This window comes from Mauremys reevesii, linkage group 8 (assembly GCF_016161935.1).
Source record: "Mauremys reevesii isolate NIE-2019 linkage group 8, ASM1616193v1, whole genome shotgun sequence".
Lineage (NCBI taxonomy): Eukaryota > Metazoa > Chordata > Testudines > Geoemydidae > Mauremys > Mauremys reevesii.
The window spans coordinates 59632855-59650813 of record NC_052630.1 but is presented as its reverse complement, the minus strand read 5'-3'; the positions used below and the strand labels follow the sequence as shown (position 1 = coordinate 59650813).

Here is a 17959-nt window from a genome sequence, read left to right as displayed (position 1 = left end):
TCCTGTCCAGTCCATTCCTTTCACAGTACATGTCTTTGATTCCTGTACTTACACCTTAAGAGAGTAAGAACAGCAAATGACTTCATTCCAGAGGGCTGAATGATTTATATAATCTCATTTAAGTTCTCCTCTGCTACCTTTTTCTGTGGGAAAAACCAGTCATTTCAAGCCAAGGTCATTCATATATGTTTCCCCCCTCCCCACAATATATATTTCTTGTAATATTGCTGCTACTTCTTTAGATGAATTAATGTATATCAAACAACTAAAATTATTTGGAACATAAAAACAAATATATATATTCATTTTACTGCTTTGTTTTTCCTGGGCCCTTGGAACAGAGTGGGTCATTAGAGATTTAAATTAAAAAAAATAGAGTCTGGACAATACAGGAGCAAAATTTTATTGGACATTTACAGTATTTGGCCATTTGAAATATCAGTTCTATTGCAGATAAGTCCCTTATACAAAATGTTGGTAGCTTTGTGGTTTGAGATTTCAATTTGATTCTTCTGTTGGTGTTTCACCAACTATAACATTTATTGCCCTGATTATAATTAAAAGCATTATGATGGGGAAAGTAGTTCTATTACCATGGTCTTCTTGTCAGAAGAGAGTTTTAGCATGAAGTGCTGTTATTTGAAGAGTAGGATGCACTGCTGGGGATTTTGAAATTCTCTATTACAGCTCTTGATCGTGGACTTTGCTGAGGCCATAGTTTCCTGAGGTAGGGCCAGATTTCCTGAAGCTCAGTTCCGTGCTTTAACCTCAACTTTCAGTGCTCAAAATCCTCCGTGTTCTCAAATGTGCTGCTTTAAATAGCTTGGGTGATATCAATTTCAGTTCTTCGTTTGTAATCACAAAATACAACAGTATTGGTAGTCAACGAGACTTTTGTTGACAGCATGGACATAAAAGGTTTAGGACTGAAATGGCCATGGAGGATGAGTGTTCCTGTCAGGTTAGGGTTGAGGCATATTGGCAGAGCAGGGTTGGGGGGGCTGCTTTGCTGCTGCCCATATCCACCACCTCTACTGTGAATAAAAGACTGCAGTTCCCAGAGGTGTTTGCCTAAGTAATAAGGCCTACATTCACAGCAACCAAAAGATGTGGTCTAAAGGTTTCAAGGATATAAGCTGGAGCAAGTTCATTCCTAGACAATTCTGGATTTCATCCCTCTAGAGAGGAGAGAATCCCTGAAATCACATCAGTAGCTCTAAACACCTTCCCCTTTTGTTTTGTTTTTTAATTCCTCATTGGACTTGACTACTGCTCAGTTGCACAGTGTGATCCTATTAATTATTTTTAACTTATTTCAAGGAATTGTCTCTCTCAGATGAACTTAAATAGGATTCACATTAAAATCAGACCTAGACAAATGAAGACTAAACCAGCTGACAGATAGGGCATTCCAGAGGATCCATGGGGAATTGAACATATCACAATTAAAACTTTTATTTTCATATAAAATTGCAAGACCCTTAGCTATTGAAAGCCAGGAATCTTGGGAGATGCATTCAAAGCTATATCTCTGGAACTAAATCACCTCAGTAACCATTCCATGAAGGTAGACAACACTCGGTTTAAGATGGAGCGTGGATGCCTGGTCATGAGTGATCATTCCAGGGTAGATTCTCAGTTTGAGAGACAGCAGGATAGAGAATTGAGTCAGACTGGATAAATATGAGGCTCTAGAAGCCACGGCCATCTGGGCCAGCATGTGGAATCACAGATTCTTTGAATCTTCTGCATCTGCCAGGAATTAACTAGCAGGGGTTTTCATGTGCCCACATATAGACATGCCCTTCCTTGCTGGATAGAAGAGACAACTTTGTAAAAGTGACCTTTCTTTGATGCACTGAGCAGCAGACTGAAAGTCTTCTGGTCAGATCAGAGGGTAGGTTTATTTTTGGAGTCCCATGGTGGTGGAAGACGAGATGTAGCAGTCTGATGAAGGGGCTGTTTGATTTGACAAGAGCATCTGCAATGTATCTTCTCATTTCCCATTAACAAATTGGCAACTAGAATTATATTGTGTGCTGGCATTCATGCCAAGCATTACATGTTTGCAATGCCAGAGAGAAGATACTGGTTTATGTGGTAATACAGAAAACATGGCTGCTGAAATGTCCATTTGAATCAACAGAACCTTTTGCAGTATTACATAACTGATGCATACACAATCCTCTTAATGTCCAGAGGATTGCTTGCATTTGCCATTCAGAGAGAGACCCCATATTTTTGGGTAAGATGCCCCTCTGCACAGGATCTCTATTCAAGGATGAAGTCCACCATGGCCACTACCACATGGCAGGATTGAATTTGGAAGTCCAGTCCTACTTGGAGATTCCTGCTGGAGCACCACCAGGGGCTGATACCAACCAAGAGATGAGTTGCAGATGAATGCTAGTATTCGCATGTGGTAGAGACAGATTTTACTGACAATGTTTAAATTATAATACTGTCAATCAAGTGAAAACAAAGAAAGTACAGAAGTGTACATTCCATCCTTTACACACATTTTTGTACATTTTTATTCACAACTTCTCTACTTATTGAAAGTATTTTTGTTAGAAAAATGTGTCAGTGTTTTGAAAAGTGACAAAACAAACCACTGAAATTGCTGTCAAGAAGCTTTAACATTTTTACTTTAATGAAGTATTGTGTGAAAAATACATTTTTCTACAGAGTTACATTTACTGTGGATTGTTGTTTACAAGCAGCTGCCCTCCAATTCCTTCTTCATTTAAAGAAAAAAATCTAACCAACCTACACCTAAAGCTTATTTATATTACTGTAGCACCTTGGAGTTCTAGACCAGGACCCCATTGTGCTAGGCACTGTAGGGAAAAATAAGCTTGCAATTTAAGTACAAGACAGACAACAGGTGTGTACAGAAAGACAGATGAGGGCACACAGGGAATCAGATAGACAATCAGCATGACAGGCAGTGGTCTCAGCACACCAGAGGCCTAGCCATTGTCAATTTTTTTTGCAGACAACACAGCAGAGGAGAGTTTTAAGGAAAGTTTGTAAGAGGACAATGACTTGTTCTTGCAGATAGGAGGAACTACCTGTAAACAAGCACAAGGGGCTGCATGAGAGAAAGCACAATGGTACTTACTTGAAAATTTAAGTGGTGATGGAGGGTGGCTTCATGGGTCTGATCAGAAGTGGGGAGGGGTAGGGGGTACCTTTCAATACAATTGAGGAATTGTTAAAAGTAGGAATGGTTGCCCTCCAGTTTATGTCATTTCAAGGGGGGAACCCCTAACAAAATGTACACCTCAAACAAACATTTGTTTGATAAAAAATTCTGAAACTGATCAATGAATGCACCTTTTCAGTTTGTGAGAGATTTTTTCAACTCATTGTATGGTTGTTGCTTTGCTTTTTGAGGATTGGTTGTAAGAAATAAAAATTCTACTTAGTTTAGTCTTAGGCCAAGCCTGAACAGAAGCAAGTCTTTATGGTATTGTTACATTATAATTTACAGAAAAGTGGGTTGATGCTGTAAAATGAAACTATTCCAGATTGGATATCAGTGCTACTAAGAATATAATATTAAAACACAAAATGTAAGTTAATGAAGGGCCAGATCCCCAGCTGCACTCATGTATACCACCTGAGGATCTAGACAAAACTTTTTTTCCGGTTTGTTTGTTTGTTTGTTTTTTTGGTAAAGCATGAACCACTACCACCATATTAAACTATCATATTGTACCTACCCATTGTGTTTTACATTCTCTCTCTCTCACACACACACACACACACACTCTCTCTCTCTCTCTCTCAAATTTCTTCCCTGCACCTTCGGATTTTTGCACATCACCTCTGTGGCCCCCTCAAAGTCACAGGACCTCCCTGTCTTCCTAAAACTGTCCAAGATGGTCTAGGAGGAAGAAGCTGGACAGGGAAGTGGGAGGTACTCTGGAACTGTGGGGTCTATTTCATGTCCCTTGTCTGCTCATGTCTCTAGGTAGAGTTCCTCTGGGTAGTGTCCATTGACTCCTCGGATGCCTCTGAGAAGTGGTGGGTGCTATCCAGCGTTCTCTGGTTTATCCTGATTTTCAACCTTTAATCTCACTCCCATTCCTGTTTTCTCCTTTGTTTTCCCCAGCAATCAGTTGTAGCCTGGACTTAGGTTTCCTTCCCCTTAATTGAGGGGATAGTTCTTTAGTTATGGGAGGGCCTAGATCCTCCTGTCTCAATACTGCAAAAAAGTATGTATATTAATTTCAGTTCTAACACAGATCCAAGAAGAATGAAGCTTTAGTCTTTTTTCCAGGGAACACTGAGATAAATCAACACTCAAATAAACGGGAAAGGACAGGTTAAGGACCTGGGGAAAATCTGATCTTCTCTATGGTACTAGGTGCTGAAATACCTAAATGTGAGTTCAGCATCTCACTTTGTTTCTCAGTGGCACTCTTCCCTCTACCTCCATTCATGTTTTATTATATGGGCCTGACCCTGGCTGCAGGACATGGAATTATTACCCTTACATGGGATTGTGAGGGGCCAAGATTCTTGATCCCAACTCAATTACACCCCTGGCCAGTGGGGATGCATGACTATCTATTGAAAGGACATCACTCTGGAATTATACATTAGCTTATAATCTAGTGTCATGTTCTACATATATCTAGGCACTTGTATGGACACCTAATGCTGTAGTGTGGCATATTGTGTTTATTCAGAGATGACTACAGTATTGCACTCTAATGGTTCATGATGTGCAACTGTCTTCATATCTGAAACAGATGATTTTGGGGTGAGGTGATAAGGCACTGTGTAACCATATTACTTTTGTCACTTACCTCTCTCATACAATACAGGGCTCTTTAACATGATAGTAGAGGGTACAGCAACAGAGCAGGGCAGTGATCATTAAGTAAGCAAATGTGTTTTCATATTGGAAATGGTATTGTATTTTGCAGTTTTGTATCGTAAGTTGAGCATAGAACTTTCTTGTTACTTGTAAACAAATTGTAGAACACATTGCTATTGTGCAAAGGACTGCAAATAGACAATGTTTCTTATAGAAGTGATCATAGCAATGTGAAAACTTAAAAGAAATTATGATGATGTTGTCTTCTCTATTTTTCAGCAGTAAGAAACTAAGCTTAAGTAGAAATGCAAATACTTACTAGTAATGAAAGGCAAATTATAGTTCTGTGGTTAAAGCGTAGGACTGGTAGACAGGAGAACTAACTTCTGGGTGAGATCCCAGGGCCGCCCAGAGGATTCAGGGGGCCTGGGGTCTTTGGCGGGCGGGGGCCCACAGCCAAATTGCCGCCGAAGACCCGGCACTTCGGCGGTGGGTCCCGGGGCAGAAGGACACCCCGCCACTGGTCTTTGGGGCACTTTGGCGGTGGGTCCCAGAGTGGAAGGACCCCCTGCCACTGGTCTTTGGGGCACTTCGGCGGTGGGTCCCGGAGCGGAAGGACCCCTCGCCACCAAAGTGCCGCCGAAGACCCGAAGCGGAAGAAGCTCCAAGGACCCGGGGCCCATGAGAGTTTTCTGGGGCCCCTGGAGCAAGTGAAGGACCCCACTCCAGGGGCCCCAAAAAACTCTCATGGGGGCCCCTGTGGGGCCCGGGGCTTGGGGCAAATTGCCCCACTTGCCCCCCCCCCCATCTGGGCAGCCCTGCCAGATCCTTATCTGGTGGAATCACCATAGTTCCATGGAAGTCAGAAGAGTGATGCTGATTTACACTAGCTGAGGTTCAGGGCCTCTGTTCTTTAGTTCTGCCAAAGGGAACATTTTAAAGCAATGCATAGTTAAACTTATTTGCCTGTCACTTGCTTTCCATAATTTATCTTTTTGTGTTCTCTTAAGTTATGAAAATGATGTATTTGCATAAGAAAATCCAGTACTAAAAACTTACTATTTTTAAACCTACATCATGCCAAAATGTTGATGCCCGTTTCCATGCCCTAGATTGTGATCCTATAAATAGAGCTGGTCTGGATTGCTCTCTCTCCTCTCCATCACCCCATGCCACCCCAAAACAAAGTTTGGTAACTAAACAAGCCAAAACATGCAAGAATTTTCTATTAAAGTGTTCAGGTTTTACATCATGAAACTGATTTTTATTTAGCTAAAAACCTGTATAAGCAAGCCCAGATATTTTCCTCAAAACCAAGCCATTTTCTGTCAAAAAATAGGATGGACAGTTTTTACACCAGATGTGGTTGTAACTAAGGTCCCAGCCCTGTACGCTATTCCATGAAGACAGACCACTCTACTCATGCAGACCCATTGAAGTCATGAGGGTTCTGTTCTGGAGCTGTCGTCTACCCAATTTGGTAGGATTAAGGAGTTATGGTGGGATAATTATGACTTTGGTGTAGGACCAATCTGACAAAACATGGATTGTCAAACAGGAGTGGGAAGATGAGGGAACTAGACAACAATATGTGGAATCTAATATGTGGAGGGGAAGCACAAAGTTACATAAGAGTGCAGTATTTAAGATGTTTTCTACCATTAAGGTCCCTTTTTAAAAGGAAATAAAAGGATGGTCTAAATTCTAGAAATAAGCATCTGGGTCACACTACTCATGTGAATAATCCCATTGACTTATTATCTAAGGTACTTGTATGGCCTGCATTATTATAATGTCCGAGTACCTCTCAGTCTTCAATGTATTTATCCTTGTGAGGTATGAAAATCCTGTTCTCCCCGTTTTACAGAAGGGGAACTGAAGTTAAGAGAGACCCAGGGTCAGGTTTTTAAAAGGACATTTAAAGATGCAGATGATCACCTAGTGGGATTTTCAAAAGGTGCTTTTCAACTAGGCACCTATTGCCTCTTTGACTGCCTAAATACCTTTAAAGATCTGGCCCTAAGTGACTTGCCCAAGGTGACACAGAAAGTCTGTGGTGAAACAAGGATTTGAACCCAAATATTCCCTACCTAAAACTAGTGCCTTAATCACTGGACCATCTATTTCTATTCCTTGTCTGAGTAAAACAGTGTGCATTGAAATGTTTGCAAAACCAGGTCCTTTATTTGGATATAAGAGAGCCTGATTCTTATACACTAAGGCATCTTTTTGTTACCAAAGTGGAGAATAAAGCTAATGTGTACTTATTCTTAATTTAAGTTACTATTCGTGTAATTTTCTGTTATTGCATCATTGTCATCTAGTTGTCATTGGTAATGCAATTATGTTTTATTGTAAAATGATACATTTTGCGGCAAAATATAACAAATTGTGTCCAAAAATAACCATAGATATGTAATTACAAAACATTGAATCTTGCCATTTTTCAGATGAATTCAAGTTCTTTATGAAAAGGCTGCCCATGAACTATTTCCTCAACACGTCTACCATAATGCATTTGTGGACAATGGATTCTAATTTTCAGCGTCGTTATGAGCAACTGGAAAACAGCATGAAACAACTTTTCCTTAAGGCACAGAAAATTGTACACAAGCTCTTTAGCCTAAGTAAGAGGTGCCATAAACAGCCACTCATCAGCTTGCCAAGACAGAGGTAAGAAATGCTGTGAAAACCTGACACACTCAGGACATTGTTTTGAGACTGAAGCCTGCTTAAAAGTACAGGTATGCTAATAAACATAGTATCCAGCCTTTAAATCCATAACAGCAAGACAATGCTATTGGGTCTTCTAACCTTTAATGTTCTGGTCAGACCTTCCCAAAGATGATGCCAAAATGAGAACAGTAAAATGCAAACTACAACTGAATATCCTTGTGCATTACTGGAATCAACAAATCAAAGTAACATTTCCCCTCCCTCCCCCCCAAACACACACACACATCCCCACTGAGGTCTAATTCATCCCTCATTTAATCCATTAACTTCAGCAGAGTTATATCTACTCCTAGGCCTCCTATGTAATGCTTGAGGAAGTTAATGGAAGGATTTTCATTGACTTCAACAGGTATTTGATCAGGCCTTTATACCAGGTCTTACACAGGAGCAACTCTACTACTAATCTAGTAGAGAACAAAAAAATAATGCAATGAAGTTACACCAGTAGAAGATTTGGCCTACTCTACTAAAGGGCAGTAGTGGACCTAAAGTGAGTAGATTGTAGTATTATAAAAATATAGATTAAAGATTAGAGTTTGATTGCTCTTGTAGGAAGCTAGGAGGGATGTCCTAAAAATTTAGTATAATTAATTAGCTTTTTCTGTCAGAAAGTATTTTTATAGGGATTTCAATATGCAACGTATAATAAATCCTTGTGCCACAGTTGGAAAAGATAACTACAAATATTTATTGTAACACTTCCTTGTGGAAAAAACAAAACACAAGCCTCTTTCCTTGTCCTCCTACAGCTGGTTTCCTAACATTTTGCTAAGTTTTTAAAACTATGCCCCAGCTGGAAAAAAAAGAAAAAAAAAAAGTTAATTGAAATGGACTGTCTCTCCCCCCCCTTGCTCCCCAGCTCTTGATTGAAGCAAAGAAACAAGCCATTTAAAGTAATTCCATCTCATGATGTTATAGTCTTCAAACACAAGCAACTTTACATATTTTTCCCAACATTGTTAACAGAAATAATTAATTGACTCCTGAGCTATAGAAACCACTTCCTCACAATTCATAGTTTACAATCAACGTAACACAGATAGAACAGATTAGAATGAGACAAAACTAACAATCTTCATACGTTTGTGCCCTGCCACAGTTTTAGCATACATGGGGTGGGGGGGGAACCATTTTCATTTTATTCCTCTCAGTGTCAATTCCTTTCCAATTCTAGATGTTGTTCTTAGATTTTAAGGTCAATTTAATTAAAAAAATGTATTATTTCAATTTCTGATTTAATGATGCAGTAGTTAGAATCACACCAAGATCAACTGCACAAGTCAATGGTAAGTTTTTATGGGCTGTTTAGATGTGATTTATTCTGACATTTAAAATTCCTCTAAGTGAGTAAGGAAGTGTTCTATGTATCAGTGAAGGGGATTTTTTCAGGCTATTTTCAGCAGCAACAGAACTTTTTTGAATAAATAGTGAGAATCAAATAGTAACATAGGAATTGCCAGATTGGATCAGACCTGATGTCCATCTGGTACATCATTCTGTGGCCAGCCTCAAATGCTTCAGAGGAAGGTATAAGAACCATGCGGTAGGCAGGTGTGGGATAATTTACTCCTCCATTCCCAATGCTCCATCTTGGGTTCAACTTCTTGAGATAAAGTGGCAGAATAAAGTTTGTTTTCTGCATACCAGTTGTATCACCTTCTTTTAGTAAACTATTTCAGAGGAGCAAACAACTTACCTAGTTATATAGAATTAGAAAAGTTAAGATAAACAAGAGTATGTGTATCCAGGATCCTGCCTTTGTTGCACACCTAAAACTTCATTTCAGTGAGACATTTGGGTGTACAAGGACTATTGGCTAGAGTCCAGTAGGTTTAACACACCCATGAAAAATGCTTTTGTGGAGCTGACACTAAACAAGTTGTACTGAAATTATTTATATACTGATAAGTAAATGAATTGCTAGAGGCATTCTGTGTCATTCCTTTATTTATCACCACTTTTGTTGGCTACTACTAATTATATCACTAAGTGTAGTTTATTCTAAGAGGGTTGCAGGGAAGGGTTTGTAGGGCTGTGGGGTCTTTCCCCTCCCAGTCATATCATAAACATCCTTTTCAAGAGGATTTTCATCTACTGAGCCATATAGTGAGACTTTATGTTGAGTATGAAAACAATTTGGATTTACTTTTGTGTATGTAATAGGTACAAACCTTTGCAACATGGACATTATCCAAAACACTCCAAGCATGAAAAGAAAAAGTTACAATTTGAAAGAAAATTTCTTAATTTTCTGTGAAATGATGTCACAGAGCGTTCTGCAGGGGCTTCAGGACCTGCTATGTCAAGTGGGTCAAGGATGGTTAATAAAATGTTCTCAGTGAGCTGCTTTGATACATTAACAGTTACATCTGCCTTAAGAATTGTGTGACATCATACACTTACTCACTGTGTTTTCTTTGCTTGACCAGCCTATGTTGCCTGCATTAGTTGGAATTCCACTAGGTGGCCAGCTCTTGCTACAGTTGATATCACAGAAAGATACAGCAATGCTGCAGATGGCAAAATATGTTGTCTCAAAAGACTGGCTGTTGTGGGCAGAGAGCTTCTGTATGAGGATAATCATGTGCAAAGAAGGATTGTGAATTGAGAAAGATATTGAACTGGCATATGTATAGAAGCTTTTGACTTTTATTATATTTATTCGGCTGCAAGGGGTGAGACTGACAGGGTTACTTCATCTTATTAGGTGTAGCAGCATCTTTTGCAAATAAGGTGAAATGTACAGAGGGGCATCAACTGGAGCACAGGTCTAAACCTCCTTAAATTTTAGGAACCTGGTCCAAACTCTACTGTTCTGGATGATCGCTATGGGCTGTAGCTAAACCTGAAAGATGGGATTGATGCAAATTTAACTTTGTAGTAATGTGGGCTGTATTTAATGTTCTTATTTTACAAGGGAAAATGGCCCGTGTTCAACAGGGTCAACTTTTAAATACTCATGATAGGTCACTGTAGTTCACACCTCACTGAGGTGAATAGTCATATTTTTGTCACTGCTCTTCTCTGGCTGGATTTTCATAGCAACAGCACCTCCTTTTATATTGTAATAGCTATATTCTGGGCACCTGAAAATCATAGGAACACGAGCCCCCCATCCAGTTGTTACTTGGAATCAATGGGGCTTTCTGTGCTAGTAACAGTTCGCAAGGTCAGGCACCAAGTCCCTCAAAATTAATGGCCCAAACCTGCTTTCACTGACATCGATGGCAATATTCCTATTAACTTCAATGACATAAAACAAAGATCCGTGTCAAAGAGCATGGTCTCACTGTAGGACGAGCTAAAAGAAAAGGCTATTTTCTATAAACATGACTATATCCACATTAGGGCTGTGTTTCCAAAGATCAGGGATTAGATGCTCAACCCACATTTAACGTTGGGTGCCAAAGTCACATACATCATGGAAATGCAAGCTAATGTACTTACTATCTAGCTTTTTCCATGTCATTTATAGTGATTCCAAGAATAGCATATTATTCATTTGAGTGGATGCATGTGGTAAAAAATATTACAGCATAGACACTAGCTGCACTAGCCTAATTTGTATGCAGTTTATATAACTTTCTAATGAAAACCCAACATTTTGTGCCAAATCTAAATAGCATAATTTGTCATTTAATAAATAGATAAAATATTAAAAAGAGAAACAATTTAAATATAGCAGTAAAACATTAGAATATATTATATCTTTGGTATATAAGCCAAATGGAAATCTATTGCAACTGCTGCAATGCAGAATTGAACTTGAGCAAATATGAATGTTAGCTCAAAAAGTATACATGCAAAATTAGCACACAGAAGCACACTTTTGGTAAAACATCAGTATTTGAATTTTTTTAAGTCACTGTTTAATCTTACTATGTAATTTGTAACAGCAGCTAAACACATTGGGCCTGATCCTCACCTAGTGCAAATTGAATCAGCTTCTTTGAAGTAAGAGGAGCTAGGTCAATTTACACCAGCAGAGGATCTATCCCAGTGTCATGTTATGGGCAAAACTCTGGCCCCTTATCTCAGATGGAGCTTTGAATTTGTCACGTCATTCACTGCAGCTTGAAAGCCATATGTGAAAAACAAGCAAGCCAGTTTACTGTTCTTTTCGAAAGATGTTAAAGATAAATCAGGTTGTTGATCTAGTGTATACACTTAGCCATATATTTGAAGGCCCTGCCCAAGACATGATCATTTACATGAGGGATTCCCTTAACCTGGGGGGAAAAGCTCAGTTATGTCCCTAAGACATAGCTCAGTGTTGGAGACAGCGGACACATGCCTCAAAGCATGATGGGTTCCAGGAAGAATTCTGCCTTTGGGATACAGAATTCTTCCTGGAGCTCTCTAGCATGCAGTGGACTTATGCCACTATTTAATCTTTCTCAGGGTGCACCCAAAAGTTCTACAGACTGCTGTGTAAGGAGGAAGAGCCATACAGCTGTCCTCTCACCATCTCACTCTGCTCTATTTTGGGTGTTTACACCCCAGTATTCTCACAGAAGGAGCAGAGTTTGAGTGCCAGGGAACACAAGGACACCAGTTAAGAACATAAAAACAGCCCTACTGAGTCAGACCAAAGGTCCATCTAGCTCAGTATCCTGTCTTCTGAAAGTGGCCAATACCAGGTACCTCAGAGAGAATGAACGGAACAGATAATCATCAAATGATCCATCCCCTGTACAGAAACTGATTTAAATGATAGGCTACATACCACAGTTAGTAGATCTGCAATTTCATATGTGAGTTCCTTCAGAACTCTTGGGTGAATACCATCTGGTCCTGGTGACTTGTTACTGTTTAGTTTACCAGTTTTTCCAAAACCTCCTCAACTGACACCTCAATCTGGTACAGTTCCTCAGATTTGTCACCTAAAAAGAATGGCTCAGGTTTGGGAATCTCCCTCACATCCTCCGCCATTAAGACCAATGCAAAGAATTCATTTAGTTTCTCCTCATTTGTCTTATTGCCCTTGAGTGCTCCTTTAGCATCTCGATTGTCCAGTGGCCCCACTAGTTGTTTAGCAGGCTTCCTGCTTCTGATGTACTAAAAAAAAAAATTGCTATGACTTTTTGAGTCTTTGATTAGCTGTTCTTCAAATTCTTTTGGGGCCTTCCTAGTTATCTTTTTACACTTGGTTTGTGAGAGTTTATACTCCTATTTTTCCTCAGTAGGATTTAACTTCCACTTTTTAAAGGATGCCTTTTGGCCTCTCACTTCTTCTTTTACTTTGAGGTTTAGCCACAGTGGCACTTTTTTGGTTCTCTGTTTTTTAATTTGGGGTATACATTTAAGTTAAGCCTCTATTATGGTGTCTTTACAATGTTTCCATACAACTTGCAGGGATTTCACTTTTGTCACTGTACCTTTTAATTTCTGTTTAACTAACTTCCTCATTTTTGTGTAGTCCCCCTTTCTGAAATTAAATGCTAGTATTGGGATGCTGTGATGTTTTCCCTGCCACAGGAATGTTAAATTTAATTATATTATCACCACTGTTACAAAGCAGTGTTACCAGCTATATTCACCTCTTGGACCAGATCCTATTCTCCACTTAGGACTACAACAAGAATTGCCACTCCTCTTGTGGGTTCCAGGACTAGCTGCTCCAAGAAGCAGTCATTTAAAATGTCAAGAGACTTTATCTCTGCATCCCATCCTGAGGTGACATGTACCCAGTCAATATGGGGATATTTGAAATTCCCCATTATTATTGTTTTTTATTTTTATAGCCTCTGTAATCTTCCTGAACATTTCATTTCACAGTCACTATCACCATCCCGGTCAAGTGGTGAGTAATATATCTCTACTGCTACATTCTTATTATTAGAGCATGGAATTACTATCCATAGAGATTCTATGGTACAGTTTGGTTCATTTAAGGTTTTTCTTCATTTGATTCTGTGCTTTGTTCACATTATTGCCACTCCTCCACCAGTATGACCTGTTCTGTCTTTCCGATGTATTTTGTACCCTGGTATTACTGTGTTCCATTGATTATCCTTATTCCACGAAGTTTCTGTGATGCCTATTATTATCAATGGCCTCATTTAAAATGAGGCACTCTAGTTCACCCATGTTATTATTTAGACTTCTAGTATTTGTATATAAGCACTAAACAATTGTCACTTCTTATCTGTCTGCCATTACATGATGTGATTGAATGGGCCTCTTTTTCATTTAATTGTTTCTCATCAGATCCTACCCATATTTTATCATCTTCCAACCTCTCCTCCTTATTAGGACATAGAGAATCTCTACTGATAGGTTCTCCCCTAAGGGATGTCTCTGTCTGAACCATGTGCTTTCTGTTGGCTTTCCCCCAGCCCTTAGTTTAAAAACTGCTCTTTGACTTTTTTAAATTTTATATGCCAGAAATCTGGTTGCATTTTCCTGTGTAGGCTCCGCCTTCCCCAAAAGTTTCCCCAGTTCCTAATAAATCTAAACCCCTCTCCCTACACCATTGTCCCATCCACGCATCGAGACCCTGCAGTTCTGCCTGTGTAACTGCCTGAGGATGGAACTGGAAGCATTTCAGAGAAAGCTACCATGGAGGTCCCAGACTTCAATCTCTTATCTGGCAGCCTAAATTTGTGCTTATCTGCTTCAAAGGCACTTAAGAGTGTGGTGTATTAAAAATGTATTGAATTTTTAGTCTGTCACTTTAAATGCTCAGGAGTTTTTCTGGTCCTGCTTGCAGACTAGGGAGCTATGTAGGGAAGCATACAATCTAGGTCTAGCAGTAGCCAGCTTATAGTAAGGTAGGGTGAGTTCTGCCTCTCAATATTAGGAAGCAGCCTGCTCGCTCTCTGTTTTTTGGTTCTTCCATGTAATTGTTCTGAATTTTTCAGACATAAAATAGTGTTACACTGAAATCTTACAACAAGGTTATTTTATATTTTACCTAATATCTCTTTAAGTTTATGATATAAACATAGAGAAGGGGCTTCTTCATTATTGCTGCTCCTCATTGCACACCTGCAGAACAGACATGGGAAATCTGAGCAATGGACTTTGCCATACTGTTTCAGTTGATTGGCAAATAAAGTTTTCTATCCCGCTTTTCTTAATGGGCAATACCTGAATACTTCAAAGTTAGGCTTCAAAGTAATAAGCCTGGGCCACATTGTGATGTTACACAACTTCCTTGAGATTTGATTACTCTAACCCTAGAATGCATTGCTAGAAATATTGTTGATTAGTGCACTGGCCACAAGATGATCAAGGAATAAAGTTCCCCCCGCAGAAAAGAAAAGTAAATCTTAATATGTAGAAAAGGACACTGAATAACTATTGGTGGCTTTTTCTTTGTACAGGATGTTTGCAGAACTGGATGTCTGATAAAACCTAATTACACATTATTCAGCAGATCACTAAGATAAAGGAAAATAGCAACTGAATGTTGCTTTAGACCAAGACAATACAAACAAGCAAGAGCCCCATTCATTGAATTGACTGGGGTGAGCTTCATCTAGTGCTGCCCTAGAAGCAATGTTAAGCAGAGATGTTAAACACTAACATGTTTTTACTGTGTTTTATTAGCAAAGTCCTTTGTTTCTAGAACAGAATACACAAGTTTCTAAATACAAATTGCCCTAGGAACAAAGATAAAATGTACCTAAGTTATATATCACTTTCAGTCACAAACAGTAAAAAGCTTTCTTTGATCCACTTCATTAAGATACTGCATGTGGGAGTTAAAATGGGTTTGCAGGTTTAAACTTCCAATAGAAATCAAAGTCATCTAGCTCACACACCAGGTGCACATCAGAAAGCTGCATGCAATACTAAGATGAAAGAATGCAAGATAAAATGAAGGTCAGTGGCTGAGTGTGGGTTTTTTGAACATAGAAGTCTCCATGGAAGTTTCTCCAGGGAAATAAATTAGTGGACTTTGAGGTGATACTTTAATTAGACTGGAGATTAGAGTTATTTAAATCAGATGTGACACACATACAAACATGATCCATAGGCCTGTGACTAAAAGGTCTGATCACAATCATAAGCAGAAAAAAGTTATATATACAAGCTAATAGGCTGTGTAAAAGTGTGACTCACCAGCAGCACACTTCCTTGTGGCTGGGCATGGTATAGCAAGCACTTATCCTCTGGCACAGACATCTGCTCCAGCCCTGTGGTGATCTATTTCTCATGGCTTGGCCCAGTTGTGTTCAGTCTGACCCTTTCCATGGTAACCAAGTCCACAAATCAGTAGTCCAGGTGACTTAACACCAGGTTTTTGGCTCAACAGTTCTTGCACCCCTTATGTCACAGGGCTTTTAGCCACTTTGCTTGGTGGCTGATGGAGGATCTTGGTTCCCCTTTGTTCTTTGAGTTCTTGAAGTCCTTTTAACCATCCTGTTTCTGGGTTCACTCCTCAGCATATCAATCCCCTTTTCTGGGCTCTGCAGGTTTCACCACTGAGAGACAGGCAGTCTGGCATAGTGGGTAGGACCAGGAGTCAGACATCAAGCCAGTTATCAGAGCCAGGAAATGTGAGCAAGGTCTATTGTAATAACAGACTAGGTACTTCCAGTTTGCATGTATATCTTCCTGGAACTCCCTCTATGCTTAAATAGTGTGCCTGGGCAGACCAATCAATCAAAGGTCAGGCAGGGAGGAAGGGTGTGCTGCTAATCAGGTCTTCCATGGGTAGAACTTCTTATGGTGCTAATTTTGCCCCTAGTTTATAGTTAATGGCTAACACCTCTACCATGGGGTGGAAGCATTGGTCACCTGGAGCCCCTCAGACCCATGTTCTAGATCTCCTGATCCTTACAACAGCATGCATTCTATCTCCTGTACAGAACCACCCAGGTTTTCTCCCCAGAGGCCTGGCTCCTGTTGCTTCAAGCCTCTTTGTGTATTTACATCTCCCTCAGAAACCCAATCCTTGGGTCTTTCCGTTTTGTCAAAGATCACCACAGGAATCTGCTCCACCCCTCTGACTTCCCAGTATAACTCCTAGCCTTTTACAGGAAAGGTTCTCAAAGCCTTCTTCCCTCTCACAAATACCTACCTCTTATCTACTGCCCTGAATTTCTTCCTTTATTAGTCACTCTGCTTCTCTCAGATGGAACTCATTCTTGATTCAGCCATTGAACTACTCCCCAGTTGGGGCTAACTCCCTGGTGCACTAATTGTACTCCGGCTCCAGTTAACTCTTGCTCTTCGAGCATGGGGTATAAATAATAGCTGATTGTGCTATTGACACACTTGCCCTCAACACTGTAATTAAACAATGGACTACTTAAATATTAATTGGGCCAAAGCAAGAGTTAGAATGACTCAATAGCCAAGTGGTTAGGGCACTTATCTAAGAGATGGCAGATCCTTGTTCAAATCCTTTTGTCTCCTCAGGAGAAGGGGTATGTGAACTGGGGGTCTTCCACATCCTTGGTGAGCACCCTCTCCACCAGGTTAAGGATTATAAGGCAGGGCTTTCCCCCTGTCCTGGCTGTTTTGTGTGAACTCATCTGAAGGGCCCAATCCAGTATGCATGCTGAGAGACCCAGTACACATGCTGAGAGACCACATACCAGATCAGGCCCCCACACATGACTTGGGCAGCCAAATACCTGTTGTTCCCAATTTGTGACTCACTCTGGGGCTTAGGCAGGGCATAGCCATCCGGACACCTACGATGAGGCAGTACTGAACATACTCAGGCAGAAGATAGGCATCCAGCTGCACAGAGTGAGGTTGCAGTGTGCAGATCCAAGGAAAAACAGTAGTCAATGAGTTTAAGTGCCTTCAATGTTAGGCAGTGACTGCACGTGTGTTTTGTGAGTCGCAGAGCTGACTAGTCAGATGGAAAGACACAGGAAGGGAGTGTGCAGAACAAATATCATCAGCACCAGGGAGGGAATGTTCATAGTGAAAACTGCAGAACATACTCCTATGACATCATCATTGTCCAGGGTTCCTTGCTTGAACTCTTTCCTGTAGCAGCTCTGCTGGCTTCAGTCTCTGACTGTCTACCTCCTGCAGTTTCTTTCCCAAAGGTAATAAGGCTGTGGTGAAGAGACATGCTGCATGGATCCAAGTGCCCCCAGAGGAGAGGTCTCTTCCTTGCACAGTTCTGGATCTAGGAGGGTAAGGGTGGTCCTTGCTGGGCCCTCAATCCCAGTGCAGCTGTACCTCTTTCAACTGCTTTCTGCAGCTGCTGTGAAGAATATGCTTATTCTACAATCCCAGACTGCTTTCTCTGCTTTCTCAGATGCCAAAAGCCCTGCTTATCACCTACCCTGCTTCCCAAACCTCCACATTTCCTCCTGACAACAGTTACGATCAGTTAGGCATTGACAGTACTGGAATCTATCTGTCTACTGAACACTGAAAATGTGAGGCCAGGGTAAAATAAAAGCAACTTATTAAAAA

General features: G+C 40.2%; 1 protein-coding gene across 6 annotated transcripts in view; it reads left to right on the top strand.

The window, feature by feature from the left end:
- BRINP3 (BMP/retinoic acid inducible neural specific 3) overlaps positions 1 to 17959 on the top strand; it is a 331852-nt gene that overhangs the window by 268191 nt on the left and 45702 nt on the right. For all 6 annotated transcript variants that reach the window (XM_039486613.1, XM_039486610.1, XM_039486611.1 and 3 more), the window contains one exon: positions 7282 to 7504. In XM_039486613.1, coding sequence (XP_039342547.1) covers positions 7282 to 7504 — 223 coding nt within the window. The remainder of the gene's footprint in view (positions 1 to 7281; positions 7505 to 17959) is intronic.